Source organism: Puma concolor, chromosome A3, assembly GCF_028749965.1.
Source record: "Puma concolor isolate L17-30 chromosome A3, mPumCon1.1.hap2, whole genome shotgun sequence".
Taxonomy (NCBI): Eukaryota; Metazoa; Chordata; class Mammalia; order Carnivora; family Felidae; genus Puma; species Puma concolor.
Window position 1 is genome coordinate 36552139 of NC_141669.1, and position 18025 is coordinate 36570163.

The following is an 18025-nucleotide window of genomic DNA, read 5'->3' on the forward strand; positions in this document are numbered from 1 at the left end:
TCTCTGCACCTGAAAATCTGAATTCTGAGATAATCTTCGCACAATCAGTCGCTTGTTGGTTTAGCTCAACCACATCTTCGATAATGTCAGCTCCAGTGAAAGGTGCAATCCTGGCCTTTTGCCATTTCCCCTGGATTCTCCGACCTGTCCCAGGGACCCCGCGTTCAGAGCTGACAGTTATTGTCGGTCCCTTCTTGGCAAGAGGTTGAAGGGGAACTCGGGTGGCAGGCAGAATTAGAGGTGAAGGGGAGCATTTCCACTGGGATTCTGTACTGGCTTCTGGAGAGGGGGAAAGAGAAGACCGAGATTGAGCAGAGCCTGAAAACCAAAGCCCTGTGTGTTCTTCTGACCCAAGTTTATCTCCGGCTGTATGGGGCTGGAATCCCCGGTCATGCTGTGGAGACAAACTGGGTGGCATATTGTAATGTTCTTTCCCTTATAAGATGGAGAGTTATTTACCAGTGCTTCAGTTTAAGGGCTTATGCATTTGGGGGGAACTTTTAATTATTATCTTCATTGACCAGGCAAACAGAGGGGCAGGTTCTGAAACAATCATCCTAAGGGTCCGATGAGGTTTTTTCTTTTTATAAAAATCAGAATTGTGTGGACTGAGATTCTAAGCCATGGTGGAATTAGGTCATCGTTGTCTATTAGGCTTGCTATCAGCCAGGCATATGGTTTTGGTCCTCAGTTGGTTGCTATTTAAACAACAGACCCATATCAATGAGGCAGGGATTTTTAAGGCCTGGGCAAGAGTGGAGGGCATGAGGAACTAAGTCATTTGGCCAGAAGGGGCAATGCCCAGCAGGCAAAATAAAACACATAGATGTGGACTCATCCAGCTAGGGGTCCCAGGTCATTAGATGTCCCGTCTTTCCCTGTGAGCCTTGCCAGTGGGGTGTTTGGGAGTGAGAGTATATATCACCAGGGGTTGGGGGGTTTTGCCTGCTCCTCTGCTGTGAGGTCATGATGTGGTTCTATTTCATAGTCTTTACTGCACTGAGCCAACGGGTTGAAATGAGCCATAAGAAAGCAGAAACTCGAACGCGCTTTTTCTGTGTAGGAGTTCGTAATTGACACGCTGTGTGAAAATGCTGAGAAGATGTTCGTCGGAAACGCGATGCATGGGAATTACGCGGCCGTGTTTGCTCAGCTCATCATAAATGGAAGGTCTCAAGGTTTGTTGCTGGCGCAGAAAGCGAGAATAATTTTCTTTACGATTACTATTTTCCAGCAAGTGCTTTACCCTGAAAGTGCATTTTACGGCACCGTTTTTGGCTTGTATAAAATTCAGTACCAACTTTATCTCTTAAATATTTACGATGACAAAATTTATGATTACATTTTGGCATGACAGTAGTCCCCCCCCCCCCCCCCCCCCCCCCCCCCGCTTACCCACAGTTTTGCTTTCCATGGTTTCCGTTACCTGCAGTCAGCTGTAGCCTGGAAAGAGATGATCCTTCTTCTGACGTGCGGTCAGAGGGTCAGTAGTAGTGTTCTCTGCATCCCAGGGGCTACATCATTCCCTGTACATTTTATCATCTCATACCATCAAGAGAAGGGTGAGTGCAATGTAAGAAGATATTTTGAGACAGAGCACAGTCATGTACCTCTTTTTTAAAAATGTTTAGGGGCGCCTGGGTGGCTTGGTTGGTTAAGCGTCCGACTTCGGCCCAGGTCATGATCTCACGGTCTGTGAGTTCGAGCCCCGCGTCGGACTCTGTGCTGACAGCTCAGAGCCTGGAGCCTGTTTCAGATTCTGTGTCTCCCTCTCTCTCTGCTCCTCCCCTGTTCATGCTCTGTCTCTCTCTGTCTCAAAAAGAAATAAACGTTAAAAAAATTTTTTTAAAAAATGTTTATTTTTGAGAGAGCACAAGTGGGGGAGGGGCAGAGAGAGGGGGACAGAGGATCTAAAGCGGGTTTTCTGCTGACAGCAGAGAGCCCCATGTGGGGCTTGAACTCACGAACCGTGAGATCATGACCTGAGCTGAAGTTGGACGTTCAACTAACTGAGCCACCCAGGTGCCCCCACATAATTCTTACTATAGCACAGGGTTATAATTGTTCTATTTTATTATTAGTTATTGTTGTTAATCTCTTACTGGGCCTTATTCCTAAATTAAACATTATCATAGGCATGTATGTATAGGAAAACGCATGGCATGTATAGATGGGGTTGGTACTATCTGGTTTCAGGCATTCACTGGGGTCTTGGAACATATCCCTGTGAACAAAGGCGGGGGGACTGCTGTATACGATTCAGTCATAGAACTGACTGACCTTCAGGATCAACACAATTGTATACTGTCCCAGGAAATTAATAAAGCTTTAATTATATCTTTAGAAAAGAGTTTATTTTATTTCTTTTTTAATGCTTATTTATTTATTTTTGAGAGAGATAGAGAGCGAGCGGGGGTCGGGGGGGCAGAGAGAGAGGGAGACAGAATCCCAAGCAGATTGTGCACTGGCAGCAGAAAGCCTGATTCGGGGTTCGATCCCCTGAACCATGAGATCGTGATCTGAGCTGAAATCTAGTCAGATGCTTAACTGACTGAGCCACGCAAGTGCCCTGAAAAGAGAGTTTAGCGCTGTCTCTTTGTCATCCTTAGGGCCCCACTGTTGCATTGTTCCTGTCCGCGATGAAAACGGAAGCTTGTACCCAGGAGTGACGGCCGTTGATATGATGTACAAAGAAGGTGAGTCCCCAGGTGACCCCTCTCCTACCCTCATCTGCATCTTTTGCTGTTCCCTGCTTCCCTCCCCCAACCCGAGGGAGAATCTAAAATAATTCACCAAAACAGTGAAGGCAGAGAAGACTCTGATTTTGAAGCCCGATGAGTATTTTATGTGAGAACTGTTGGGGAATGTTGAGGATTGCCATTTAGGAATATGCACTGGCCTCATTTTCTCCCAGCGTCTTGCATTTTCTAGTCACGAGGCAGCTTCGCCCTGGGTCATTTTGCCTTCTCTCCTCTTCTTGGATGTGTGGGCTCTCAGAGGGTGGGTTGAGGTGCTCTCTCTCCTGCCCCTGAGCCACAGCCTGGTGTTGGTGCCCAGGAGGCCCCTGATGAATCCTAAGGACTGGCCCGGTTTGCTGGGGCTGTTGTACCGCAGGCTGAGTGGCTTAAACAACAGCACCGTATTGTCTCACGGCTCTGGAGGCTCTAAGTCCAAGGCCAAGGTGCTGGCAGGGTTGGTTCCTTCTGAGGGCTGTGAGGGGGAATCTGTGCCAGGCCTCTCTCCTTGGCTTGTCCATGGCTGTCTCCATGCTTACATGGCACCCTTCTCGTGCACGTGTCTGTGTTCAGATGTCTCCTTTTAATAAGGACACCAGTCCGTTGGATTAGGGCAACCCTAATGATCTTTTCTTAACTTCGTTACCTCTGTAAAGACCCTATCTGCAAATAAGCTCACATTCCTAAGTACTGGGGGTTAGAACTCAAACGTGTGGATTTTGGAGGGCGGGGCTCACAATTCAATTTATAACAACACTTCGTGAGAGCAGGCCATACCCGTGGGCTCCACCGGTTGTCCACAGCCAAGGCCAAACCAAACCAAAGAAACAGGTGGGGAGAAGGAAAAAGGAAAGAAGAAAAAGAAAAGAGGGAGAAGAAGCCGATCCTTCGGTCGAGGGGATAGTCTCGCCTTGGCCTGTCAGTGTTTACTGACTGCCGCCATGGCTGCTGAAATGGGCGGCGGGTGGGGTTGTGAGTGCTCTAATTGTATCTCTCAGGGGTGACTGAGGCCCTTGCTGGCCTTGCCCCTTGAAAGCACCTCTTGAGCAGACGACCCAGCTTTTGTGAAGTGGTGCCAGACATTGAAAACACGGGCAACTTCAGAAAGTCTGCTTTGGTTTCCTTGTAAGCTCCTACCTGCAATCGTGTCCTTGTCAAGGGGTGATGTTCTAAATAAAGACATTTACTAAGTAAAGACTTTTTTTCCTCTTCAGATTAAATCTTTCTAAGTGCAAAATGAACAAAAAGTAGACCCTAGACTCTGATAGGTATCATTAGGAAAAGGGCCCAGGGGCTTTCAGGAACCTTCTGGGGAGTTGGGTCACCCCAGCCACCCACTGCTGTTCTTGTGGCCATTTTCTCTTGTCTTTTTAGACACTTGGCTTCACACATGTACCCCTTGTGCTGGGAAGGAAGCGCTGGGAAAGAGGAAAAATTTGACTTCTCTATCGCTGGAGGAGTAAGTGGCTTTTCTGCCTTCTCTGAGTTCAGGCTGACATTCCTTCTGTTGCCTAGAGCTCTTCCTTTCCAAGTCACAGCACCGAGATCCTCCACCTGAGCCCTGGAGCACAGAAGGCACAGCTCCTCAAGAAGACAGAGAGCAGGGGCGCCTGGGTGGCGCAGTCGGTTAAGCGTCCGACTTCAGCCAGGTCACGATCTCGCGGTCCGGGAGTTCGAGCCCCGCGTCGGGCTCTGGGCTGATGGCTCGGAGCCTGGAGCCTGTTTCCGATTCTGTGTCTCCCTCTCTCTCTGCCCCTCCCCCGTTCATGCTCTGTCTCTCTCTGTCCCAAAAAAATAAATAAAAAAAAAAAAAACGTTGAAAAAAAGAAGACAGAGAGCATCCCCACCCCCACCCCAAATAGGGAAGCATCAGCCATTCTGGGAGTGAAAAAAAGGGTTTTGAGTTTTAGTGGAGACAGGCCTGGGAAGGAGCAGGGGTAGTGGTTCAGATGCTAGCACGGATTTGCCCCCTGCAGCTCTCTTCTGCTCCCTCTAGGCCTGTGTGGTGTGGATAATGGGATTTTAATATTTCAACGAGGTTCGGATTCCAAGGGAGAACCTTCTGGATAAGTGAGTAGTTTTCTCTTTAACTCAGGTTGACTGTGTGTATGATCTCGTTGCTCTCGCAAACTAGGCCGGGTGTCTCCGTCTCGTGGGCTGCCCGTCTAGGCCGTCTTCGAACCACTCCCAGAAGTCTCTTGACTACCCACTGGAAAATGTGGATACAAAAATAGAAATAAATGAATATTACCCAGAATGCTGTTACCCAGACTTAATGATTGTTGCCCACACTCTAATGTGTAACTCTAGACTTTTTTTCCATGCTAATGTACCAACAGAGAGAGGTATGTTTAATTTTTACTGCATGAGATCCACTTATAAATTCTATGTTTTATAATTCTTAATTCCTGTTTAACATTATGTCAAATGTTTTTATGCAACAGTAATTACATATACGCATTATCATTTTCTTTTTTTTTTTTTTTAAATTTTTTTTTTTTTCAACATTTATTCATTTTTGCGACAGAGAGAGGCAGAGCATGAACGGGGGAGGGGCAGAGAGAGAGGGAGACACAGAATCGGAAACAGGCTCCAGGCTCCGAGCCATCAGCCCAGAGCCCGACGCGGGGCTCGAACTCCCGGACCGCGAGATCGTGACCTGGCTGAAGTCGGACGCTTAACCGACTGCGCCACCCAGGCGCCCCTGCATTATCATTTTCAATACTGCCATGATAGACTATTGAATAAGTGATCTATGATTTATGTAGTCCATCCCTTATTGTTGGGCATTTAGGTTGTTTCCTTGAAAAAAATTTTTTTTTCTATTATACACCAGGTAGTGTTTGTCTTCTTTGCGGGTGGCAGGAGGTAAGGTACCACCTTTCAGCTTAATAGGCTGTTGTAACCCGTACTACTTGGATGGATGATGTCAGAGATGCTCAGTGTCGCTATTTCCCAGCATCCCACTGGTGTCAGGGGTGGGTTAAATGATGAGGTGAATTCTTCTTCTTCGGGCGCACTTTGGGGGTGGAGCTCTAGGGGTTCACATTACGCTTTGCCAAGGCCAAGAAACACGAATTACCTTTATTTTTCTCAACAGCATTTTATGTATCCGATGAAAATCCTGACCTCCAGTGCTATTGAAATCTGTGAAAAAGCAATCAATCAAGCTGTGCATAATCAGCTGTCTCCCTGCTTTATGATAGATTTTTCTTTAACACTTCACTCCTTTTCATTGCCTGCAAGCCCTTGCCAGCAGATGCCAAAAGTTTAAGAAAAATGTGTGGGAAACAAACTGTAAAAGGACCAAATTCTGTTGACTGCCCACCTCCCCGCGCCGTGAAGTGGTAGGAAATAAAATAGTAACAACAAAAGCATCTTCGCAGTGATCCTGATGTGTGCTGAAACCCTTAGGCCCCCTCAGGAGCTATCTGTGCCCGTGACAGCAGCTCTGAGGACTGCCAGCCTTCCCCAGAGGTGCCTGCACATTTCCTGGCCACTTATCAGCCGCACTCCGCTCTGGGAGATGGGGAAGAGGGAAGGAAAGCCACATGTGGAGCTCCCCATGTCTCACCCACTCTAATGAGCTCTCAGTGGCCTGGCCAGTCTGCCAGAAGCTGGACCCATTGGTTTAGCATTCATCCAATGCCCTCGAGATTAGGAAGTTAGATTCAACCAGAAAGAAAAGTGATAGTGAACTACATAATCTGTAGAAGGTTTGAGAATAACATAAAATTTTTTTTGATAAGCAAGATTTTATTTTATATTTACAGTTTATTTATTTTCAGAGAGAGAGAGAGAGAGAGAGAGGGAGAGAGGGAGAGAGAGGGAGATCACGCAAGAGAGAGCACACACGCAAGTGGGGGAGAGGCAGAGAGAGAGAATCCCAAGCAGGGTCCAGGCTGTCAACGTGGAACTCGACTCAGGGATTGATGACTCTTGATTTTGACTCAGATTGTGATCCCACGAACCGTGAGATCATGACCTGAGCCTAAATCAAGAGTAGGACACTTAACCGATGGAGCCACCCATGTGCCCCAAGCAAGATTTGATTTTAAAGCCATTCCATTGGTATTTAAACTGCCCCCTAATATACCAGAGAACAGCAGTTGCAACACAGGTATTTTGAAGGAGAAGCCCCATTTTTGGGGTGTTGATAAAATGTATTCCAATAAATAGATGTTCAGATTCATTGGAATCCCTATGAAAACCCCAGTTACCTTTTTTTTTTCAGAAGGTGAGAAACTGATCCTAAAATTTATACAGCAACACAAGAGATTCAGAATAGCCAAAACAATCTTGCTAAAGAAGAACAAAGTAGGAGACTCACACTTCTGATCTGAAAATTTATTACAAATCTATAGTAATTGAGACAGTGTGATTATTATAGTGGATCCCCCTGAAAGCAGGTGGGAGGCAAAAAAGAAAAAGAAAAACCACTGTATTGGCATAAGGATAGATATGCAGACAGTGAAGTAGAATGGAGAGTCAAGGAATAAATTCTTACATTTATGGGAAATAAATATTCAACAAGGGTGACAAGACAATTTAACGAGGAAAGAATAGTCTTTTCAAGAAATAGTGTGGGGACAACTGGGTATTCACATGCAAAAGCCTGAATTTGGACTCTTATCTCATCCCATATATAAAAATTAACTCAAAATGGATCACAGATAGAGGCGCCTGGGTGGCTCAGTCGGTTGAGTGTCCTGGGCATGCAGCTCTTGAGTTCAGCTTGGGTCATGATCCCAGGACTGTGGGATTGACCCTGCAAGCGGGCTCTGCACTGAGGGTGGACCCTGCTGGAGATTCTCTCTCTCTCTCTCTCTCTCTCTCTCTCTCTCTCTCTCTCCTCCTCTGCCCCTCTCCCTGACTTAAGCTCTCTCTCTCTCTCTCTCTCTCTCTCTCTCTCTCTCTCTCTCTCAAAAAAAAAAAAAAATCATAGATGTAAATGTAAGGGCCAAAACTGTAAAGCTCTTAGAAGAAAACATAGGTGTGAATCTTTGTGACCTTAATTTAAGCACCAAAGCACAAACAATCAAACAAAAACAGAGATAAGTTAGACTTCAATGAAATTAAAAAACTTTTGCAACTCAAAGGACACTATGAAGAAAGTGAAAAGACGATGCACAGAATGGAAGAAAATATTTGGAAATCACATATGTTGTAATATATATGATACATGTATCCCATGTAGGTCATTTGCAAATCATACATATGTAGTATCCAGAATACAAAAGGAACTATTACAGTTCAACAATAAAAAGAAAAATGACCCACTTGAAAAATGAGCAAAGATCTGAATAGACATTTCTCCCAAGAAGATATGCAAATGGCTACTGAGCACATGAAAAGATGCTCAGCCTCATTGTCATTAGGGAAATGCCAATCAAAACCGCAATGAGACACCATTTTGCACCTGCTCAGATGGCTGTAATAAAAGAGGCAGGCCATAATAAGGGTTGGCGAGGATGTGGAAAAATTGAAACCCTCCTACGCTGCTGGTGGGAATGTAAATGGTGTTGCTGATTTGGAAAAGAGTTTGGCACTTCTTCAAAAGTTTAAAATTTTCGTAGGAGCCAGCGGCAGCTCTGTTCCTGGGTAGGTGTGGAAACATTGTTCACAAGAGAATTGAAAACATGTCCGCTCAAAAACTTGTACACAAGTGTGCATAGCGTAAATATTCATAGTATCCGTAGAAGGGGAAACGACCCAAGTGCCGATCAGCGGATGAATGGATAAGCAAAATACGGTGACTCCATACAATGGAGTATCATTGGCCCACGAAAAGGAAGGAAGTATATGATACATGCTAAACCACGCGTGAACCTTGAACACAGTGAGCTGAGTGAATGGAGGCAGACACAAAAGCCGCACGTGGTATGATTCCGCTGATGTGAAATGTCCAGAGTAGACAAATCCATAGAGATAGAAAGCAGCTTCATGGTTTCCGGGGCCTGGGGGTATAATGGGGGGTGACCGCTAATAGTATGAGGTTCCTTTTGGGGTGGTGAAATGTTTTGGAATTGGATAGTGGTAATGGTTGTACAAGTTTGTGAAGGTGCTAAAAACCATTGCATTGCACGCTTTAGAAGGGATTTTATGGTATTTGAATTATATATCAACCACAAAAAAGCGGATCGATGTGTGGTCTTCACACTCGGGCTCTGCCGTTGGCTCATTGAGGGTGGTCCTCATCCTTCTTTTTGCCTGGAGCCGCTACTGAGTCACAGGCTGGTGGTGGCAGGGAACCTGCTTTTACTTTTCATGGGTCAAGCCTTTGTCAGAGTCTCCTGAGGACATCTTGCCTCACCCTTGACTCTGCTATCTTGCGAGGGCGGTTCCTGGATCCGGAGACCTGTGGGACATCCCTCTGTGTGCATATGGTATCCTTTCTAGTGGAGCCAAGTTCTTCTTTTGTGTTAACCCTGCCCCTCTTTTCCACCTGCTTCTTCCCTACCCTAGGTTTGGCTCTGTGGCTCCAGATGGGCGGTCCCCTTCCCCTATTAAGAACAAGAGTGCAAGATTCAACGGGATGCTGGCAGCGCTGACCCCTTCAAGGTTAGCTGTGACTTTCCAAGCTATGGGTGCCACGAAGGTGGTCGACTCTGATTTGAATTTACATCACTGTTTATTCTCTGCTTATTCCAGGGATGGGTAACAGTTTCAGGAGCTGAGTTTCCCGAGCCACAGTTGGTATAATGTGGCTAAGGTTAACGGTTAGATACTGAGAAGCTCCAGTTGGCCATACCCAGAGAGCATTTCTGCACCCTTCTTATCATGGGATCCTATCCATCGGCATCTTAGATGTGCTGCTGATTATGGTGGGTGGAACATAGGCACTGTGGCAGAAGAGCCACAAACTTTGACCCTGGGGGAACGGGTCATTCAGAACAGACGCATCTGCTGGAGAAGCAGCTAAAAGCTGACACGTGAGGGAAGGCTGGCATATCTCAGCTGAGTTTACTGGGGAGCTTTGATGGTCATGTGGCTCTTTGGGGTGTGACATTCAGTGTCACAGGTTGGAGTCCATGAAGCCAGACCCCCGGAAGGCATCTCTACCTCGCCTCCTCCCATACCTTCCCCAATACCAACTAGTTTGGAAAGAGCAGCCCAGAGAGGAAAGTTCTGGAAGGCTCCTGCTCCTCCCCCTTCTCCTCCTCCTCCTCCTCCTCCTCCTCCTCAAGGCTCAGCATTATCTGTTCTCTGGGCCCTTTTCATCTCTTTGCATGAGGGAAAAGCCTGCTTTAAGCTCCACTGAGCTTGGTGAAGCTGGAAGAAAAATTAAGAAACCCATGAATATACATTGTGGCTTGAATCCAATTTTTCCATCAAGAAGGAATAAATTTCATTCACCTGACATCAGCACAAAGTCGTCTGACTAGCAGGAAAATCCTTCTTTACTCATTTCCACTGTGTTGGTCCGGCTTCCCAGGAAGCCTGCCTGACAGGAGCTTCCCTGTGTTTTGTGTTTCCTGTCAGCTGGTACGACTGTGATGCCGTGAACACCCACACTCCGTACTGAGTCAGTGACCTCAAGTCTGCCCATGGGCACTGCTTTCTGCCCTTGTTTTTCGGCGGCCCTTAAAGGGTGTTTAATTCTGAAGCCCTGCGTCAGGAGTGGCTCAGCTGGTTGGTCCCCTTAGCTGAATCATCTGACAAATGAATGAGCTTGTGATGAACTGGGCGCAGAGGTGAGGCCAAGGCTCTATCTAGTGCAGCATCAGAGTGCTGAGGAGGACTTCTTCTTCAAATCTGTCATAGAAACCATTGCAGCCATTTCGAGACTCCAGAAAGAGGCAAAAGGAGAGAAACCAGTGAGCTGAGAATTATGTTGTAGATGGGACAAAATCGGATTCAGGATCAGCTGGTGCCTCGATGGCAGTATCTGCATAATATCACCTGTGACGGCAGGAGACTTGGGTTTCCCTTTGCAGAGAGTGTGCTCGGTGAACACGAAGGCCCCTGCTGGCTCCCGGCTAGAAGGCGGTGCAGAAAGCCTATGCTTTATGTTTCCGAGTGGGCGATGCTGTGTGAAGGACGCCCAGGCTGCCGGCAGCCCCATTAGCTCATTCAGCCTAGTGCTGGAGTCTCGAGGGGCAGGATCAGGACAGCAGAGACGGGGAAGTGGCAGACCTTCTGGAAGAGACTTGATTTTAAGTATCACCAGATCTGGAGCAAAGAAGATGGGAGAGAGGAGACAGAGTGGATGATTCTTTTCTTTTATGTTTATTTGTTTTTGAGAGAAAGAGAGAGACAGCATGAGCAGGGGACGGGCAGGGAGAGGGAGAGAGAGCATCCCAAGCAGGCTCTGCACTGTCAGCGGGGAGCCCGATGCAGGGCTGGAACTCATGACTCGTGAGATCATGACCTGAGCCCAAATCAAGAGTCGGCCGCTTAACCGGCTGAGCCGCCCCGGCGCCCCCAGAGTGGCTGATTTTTTTTTTTTTTCAACGTTTATTTATTTTTTGGGACAGAGAGAGACAGAGCATGAACGGGGGAGGGGCAGAGAGAGAGGGAGACACAGAATCGGAAACAGGCTCCAGGCCCTGAGCCATCAGCCCAGAGCCTGACGTGGGGCTTGAACTCACGGACCGCAAGATCGTGACCTGGCTGAAGTCGGACGCTTAACCGACTGCGCCACCCAGGCGCCCCAGAGTGGCTGATTTTTTAAAAGGTGTGCATTCTCCATTCTACTGAACGCTGGCACCGTAGAGGCATTATCTTGATCATGGGCTCTGAAGTCAGAAACCGAGGGCTCCAGTCTCAGCCTGGACATGACCAGCAGTGGGGTCGTGGGCAAATCAAGAGCCCTCCTTAAGCCTTAGTTTCTTTGCCTGTGAAACGGGCCTTGTGATAACGGTGAGGCATGAGTGAGGGGGGTGTGTAGAGCACTGGCACAGAGCAGATGTTCAATAGCTCCGAGCCATCACTGACGTGATGCCTGTTGCCAGTGCCGCTGTTGCTGGGAAGACAGCAGCTGGCTGTAAGAAAGGAATAAATGGGCTTTTCCAGGAAAACAGATGCCTGGAATCCTGGCCTGCAGGTAACGAGGCAAGTCTGAGACGTTTTGCAGAAGTGCGTAGTTTCCTTTGGATTCCTCTGTATCTGAAGCAAAATGCAGTGGCCGTGAGTCAGCACCCGCCCTGCCCAGGAGGCAGGTCGACTCCGTGACAGGGAGACCCACTCGTGGAGCCTGCGACTCTGCACGGTTCGGGTGCCCCCGCTGCGCTCGGCCCTGATGGACAGCGACCCTGGCCACTGTGATCTCATCGCGCGCGTCTCGGGCGAGGATGATCTCACCCGTCCTCTTGGCAACTCCTCCTCTCCTAGGGCTCAAACGCATGACAGATGTTTTCTCGGCTGAAACCTAAGACGGCCCTGCTTGTTCTGCTCTCGCTGATGAGTGGAAAAATGGATCCTTTTCTCCTCCGTGCATTCCTCATGTATTAGAAAACTGTCACCGCGGCTCCCCATGGTGACATTTTGCTCAAGGCTGAGCATGCCCCGTCCTTTTAAACTTTGCCCAGATGTCTTATTCTTCATGGTTCTCTCTCATTGCCATAGTTTCTCAGCATTTTCAGATTTTTCTCTCTTAAAGGCTTGCCTTAATAGCCTTCCTCCAATTTGTGTCCAGAGTGCTGTGCCAGATTAAGTGATCAGCAGGAACAAAAGGAAAAGGAAACCAAGACGTTTGGCAGGGGTGGGAGGTGGGGGCTTGGGAGGGCTCTGTAGCTGAAGTGGGGAGGCTGGGAGGCCTTTCCAGAAGGAGGAGGGAAGTGGGGGAAAGTCACCGTGAGTTTGGAGGCAGAAGTAGAGGGAGTGTGAAATGTGAAGGAGGTCTAGCCCATCGTTTTGGGTTAATTTTGTGTGGAAGTAGATATTTCAGCATAAGACAAGCCAGTCCCCGATCTCCTAAGGGTCTTCCCTAGTCTTTTTCTTTTTTTTTGGCATTCATTTGTTTTTGAGAGGGAGAGAGAGAGAGAGAGAGAGTGAGAGAGAGTGCAATCGGGGGAGGGGCAGAGAGCGAGGGAGACACAGAATCCGAAGCAGGCTCCAGGCTCCGAGCTGTCCGCACAGAGCCCGAACTCACGGACAGTGAGATCATGAGCCCTGAACCAAAGTCAGACGCTTAACCGACTGAGCCCCTCCCTAGTCTTTCAAAGTAGGTATTGCACAGAAGCGGGGTCTCTCCCCCAGAGTCCTGAGCCGCTCTGGGAGGGGCTGGGGAGCCTGCATTTACAGTAAGTTCCCAGGTGATGCTGCCTTTACTGGTTGGGCACCACACTTGGAGAACCCTTGTGCAGAGCGGATGCCTACAGTTGTAACTTTCCAGCCCTGTCCCAGCCACCTTGTCATCCTCCTGGCCTCCCAGGGCCCCTAGGATCATGGCCCAAGTTCTCTTCTGGTCTCTAGTGACTTGCATGACTTCTCACTCCACCCTCCTCACATGCCGTTGTGCTGCCTAGCAAGCCCACCCCCACTTTTCACTTGGTGAGTTTTCGTGTACATGTCAGAGCTCAGGCGAGTGTCCCTTCTTCAGAAAGGTCACAGCCTACGGGTGGTCCTTCTGTCATGTGCCCAAGGCACTGCACTCCCCCTTGCAGCATTTATTATGGTTACGACCAGCTAAAGACATGATAGGCCGTTTCTGTGTCCTTGCTAGCCTAAAAGCTCATTGCAACGCGGGCCCTGCCGGCTTCATTCACGGCTGAGTGTTCAGCTTCCCACGTGGTAGGGCACATAGTAGGAGCACAGCGAGTAGGAGTTGACAGAACGAATGGAGAATGCATCAGAATCCACAACCTGATTTGTGAACTAAGCATTCAACACGTGTTTATTCTCATGCCCCACACCCCAACCTCTCGACCCATTCCAGGGTGGCAGGGAAGAAGGATGTCTCTAACCCCTTCCTTCAGACTCTACGTGTAATATGTGCTTTACAGGTGTTAACTTCTTTCTCCTCACAACAGCTCTGAGAGAGTTCCGTTGGTATATGGGGAAACTGAGGCATGAGGAGGTTAAAGGAATTTGTCCGAGGTGGGCATTGAATATACATAGGCTGACTCTGCTGGTCCTTGGTAAGGGAGACGGAAGGAAGGTCATACCTGGTATGTTGTGTAGATAAGATTGACATGTAGATATTATTGAAAGATATGGTTGACTTCGGTGGGAACAGGGGCAGCCTAAATGCACTACATGAAACCTAAGAAGCTGGAGGTTCTCAGGCATGTTCATGAGCTGCCCAATTAGCTGAGTTACAGCTCTGGGCCACAGAAGGCTGTGAGCTGGCCTGTGAGTTGTTGGCTGAGGAAGATACTCACCACGGCCGCCAACCAGGTCTGCAGCTGCTGGGAGCCGTGCTCCTCCTTCTCGCCTTATCCTAGAGCCAGTGCTGAGGCAGGCAGAGGGAAGATGCCCCATATAAAGTTGTTCGGTTGAGATGTGTGGGAGTGACATGCATGGAAACAGCTGGAATGTTGTGCTTACTCCAGAGGCCGTTAACAGCATGGACTCCGGAACCAGCCTCTTGGATTTGCAGCCTGCCTCTGCATGACCTTGGCAAGTCACTGAGCCTCGCCACGCCCCTAAAAAGAAAGACAGCACCGCATCGAAGAGCTGTTGTAATTCAGGCCTGAGTGGGTCAGCACCTGTAAAGGGCTTCTAGGGTGCAGGCATACACTAAATCGTCAATACGCGGAGGCTGCTATTATTATTATAAGGGATGTGGGGGCTTATGTGATCAAGGTCAGGAATGTAGATCACGCAAATGACCTCTGAGGTTGTGGGGATACCAAATTGGGTTTATAACCCATGCTCAGCCCTTTGTGGTACTGGTGCTTGAGCTGACAGTGGAGAATTATGAGGCTGAAGCTGGATGTGGCTGAAAAATGTCTGTGGTCATGGGTGTCTGTGGATATGGGATGGAGAGCAGTGAGGTCCGTGCCATCTGACTGTCTTCCTGGGGTGCAGTGAAGGACACATGGTCTTGAGAGAAGAGTGGAGAGAATGAATGACCGTCTCTGAGTCATAAAAGGTTGCGGTATGTGTGATGGTGGATAGCTTTTCCCACTTCCTGGGGCTGAAGGGAGAGCAAAGGGAAGAAAATGGTTTCATGTGGGACACTCAGAACTTGTGACGGGAACATGATCTTTTCTGATAGTGAGCCTTGTTGGACATGAATAAAGGGCCTGAGGAAGGTGGTAGGGTCCACGTTTTCAAGAGAGTCTCTCTCTCCCCTATTGATGGGAGTGCGGGGATATCCTGGCCTTGAATAACCTTTTCAAGACCTTTGACTGTCAGGTTTCATGGAGAATTAGAACAACAAAGAAGAAGAGGTAGGGGGTAAATGAGTCTTCTGAGTCAAAGTGGGCTCTTTAAACCACAAGGGGCGTGATGGCGCGTTGGGTGAACGCAGCTGAGCAGGCTGTGTGTTCCTGCTGTTCTCTGGCCTTAGCTTGGGGCTTCCCCTTCACCCAGGCTTTGACACATCCTCAGAGATGTCTGGGATGTGAGTGTTCTTACCCTGGTGCTGGCTCCTGCATCTGGCTCTGTGTGCTTTAGTCACTGGCTGGGGCTGGGGCTGGGCAGCTCGTGTCAGAGTGTGACAGTTTGCCTGCCCTGACAACCATGAACCAGATGCTATGACATTTTTCCCCGAGTTGACGCTCCCTCAGTCCCTAAAATTAATAACCTCAATTTCTGTGGCTACCACTATGATACTATCAAGTTTTTGTCTGTTTAATTCTTGCTAGGAGGTCACCCACTGTAGTTTTCTTCTGGAATCATTTTATGTTTACCTCCTTCTTGTCACTCAGTTTGATCTTATTTTTATCATTATTAGTAGAACATTTAGTGGGCAGAGACCATGTCTTTTTATTCAGCTTTAGTGTAGGTCCCAGTAGAGCACTAAAAGTCATGCAGTCTTTTTATCCTTCCTTTCTTCCTTCCTTCCTTCCTTCCTTCCTTCCTTCCTTCCTTCCTTCCACTCACCTCTCCATCCATCTATCCATCCATCCATCCATCCATCCACTCATCAATCAGCCTGTCAGTCTTCACACTATAGACCCACCTGTCCATTCACCCATCTGTCTGTCAATCTATCTGTCCATCCAGCTCACCCATTCATCCATCTGTTTATCCACTGATCCACTCACCTATCCATCCATCCATCCATCCATTCATCCATCCATCCATCCATCCATCCATCCATCCATCCATTCACCCATCTACCCACCCATCCCACTTCAAAGACTCTGAACACAAGGGCGATCCATTCATGAATGATTTCATAGTTAACGGGGAGCTATAGAATGTTCTAAAGAAAAGCAGTCACCTTTCTAATGGATACCATATTTTAGAAAAACTCCCTAGGCAAGAGTGTGTCAGGAGGAGTCAGAGGCATACACCATCCTCCAGAGCCTGGCCCTCACCCAACACTAAGGACTAATAAGCATCTCTGTAGGGTCTTGTACCCACGAGGGCTTGGGGTGGGGACTAAACTCAATGGGATTGGATGGAAATGGAAGTACTCTGACAATGATCGCACTGAGACTTCTGCCCTGTCAAGAGGCATGGAATAATGGAGGGTAGAGTGAGGGGAGGAGATGGGTTCCCTAGAGTAATGTCTTGAAAATGTGTGATGCTCACAAGTGTGTGTATCATTGAAATTCAGGAGGCAAAGTTGACTGATGTTTATTCCGTTGACACTTTTGTGATGTGGCCAGTCATTTGGTATCACAGAGAGTTGGAGCATTGAAAATGGAGCTCATCCTGTGTCCGTTGTATACTTGTCTTTTCAGATGTGTATGCTTTGAGGAAGCAGATTCACATTGCTCATCTCGTTCTACTCAGGTTGACATTATTCTTTCTCTAGCGTCCTCACACATACATACACAGGTGTAAGGGGCAGAGTAGCAGGACTTGTTCCAATGCCGGGGAAGACCCATGGGATGGATACAGGGTTTGAGCTGGGTGAGCCTCAGAGGGGCCATCTGTGAAATAGTTTCCAGTTTTCTGGTGTAGAAACTTCTTCCCCAGGTTGACCGCCAGAGGGTAGCAAATACCAATAATGACTTGCAGATTATTTTTCTTTTCTATTTCTTTGCTTTTGTATGGAAGAAAAGGCTGGGATTTTGTTGCTCTCATCAGTTTAGCGCCTTGTCAGCTATGAGTGCTGATTATTACAAAGTGGTCAATATAAGGAGAATGGGGGTGCATCAGCTGAGTAAGTAACTGTCTGGCTCAAGACCAAGATTGTATGTAGGATGATGCAGTTATCTGGATGACTCTTCAGGATATAATTTGACTCACAAATGTCTTAAAAAATAAGTTTGCAGCATTTGGGGCGGGCGTGAAAATGGCGAAAAATTTCATTTGTGGTGTTTCCATGGCAGTTTACATTTTGAACAACTGAAATTTAAACATTGATTCTTTAAAAAGCACATCTGCTGCCTTTTCCCCCAAAGAGCAAAGAGCTAAGGATCCAGTACAACTACAGAGAACTAGCACATGACATGAATTTTTGAAGTGGTTATTTTAAAGAATTACCGTTTCGAATGTACTTCGATTCTGTGAGCACATGTTGGATGAGACACTGTGGGTAGTGAGCGGAGCTGACCGGGAGCAGGTGTGTGCCCCCCGGGAGCTCCTGGTGTAGCCAGGGAACTGAGATACTTCAGCACTGTGAGGGGCTCCCTGTGAGGAGGCCTCCAGGGGTTACACTGGCAGGAGGGGAGAGGGGGTGGCGATGGTATGGAGAATAACCCTTCATAGAAGGAGAGCCCTGAGATTTTTATGGTTGGAAGCGACCTCAGAGATAAGAGTCCAGTGCAGCCATTTCTAAATGAAGTCTCCGGGTCTCTCAGGCACAAAGACCTAGAAGTTGACCTCCAGCCCTTCAGCACTGAGCAAAGTCTCCAGGTCACATCTGCAGGTGGACAGCCCGAGAGCGCAGGTGGTATGTGGAGTTTTTCCGTGCCGTAGGAGAGGAAAGCCTTGGGCATCCCTCCCCCTTTGATGTGGCCAAGGAATGTGAGATGTCTGTGACTCTGAGAACATTTCAAGGAACAGAGCTCTCGTGAACTAAGTCATCAGAGGCTGAGAAAACCTTGTAGGAAACCCCAGTCTCCTCAAACCCTGCACTGTGGCCATGGCGGCGCTGAGAGCAGCGGTGACGCTGTTGCCAGTGTAGACTGCTTCCAAGCTGCTCTGAGCCCGGGTCCTGCCTCGGGCTTGCCTTCCTCGGCTCTCGCAGCCCGCTCACCTAGGACAGGTAGAAAGAGCGCCCA

At 48.1% G+C, this 18025-nt stretch overlaps 1 protein-coding gene across 1 annotated transcript in view; it reads left to right on the forward strand.

Annotated features, from left to right (window-relative positions):
• Positions 1-18025, forward strand: part of LOC112864152 (acyl-coenzyme A oxidase-like protein) — a 94450-nt gene that overhangs the window by 41110 nt on the left and 35315 nt on the right. The window contains 5 exon segments of the mRNA XM_086700553.1: positions 1064-1178; positions 2610-2696; positions 4732-4763; positions 4765-4805; positions 9201-9333. Coding sequence (XP_086556679.1) covers positions 1064-1178; positions 2610-2696; positions 4732-4763; positions 4765-4805; positions 9201-9333 — 408 coding nt within the window.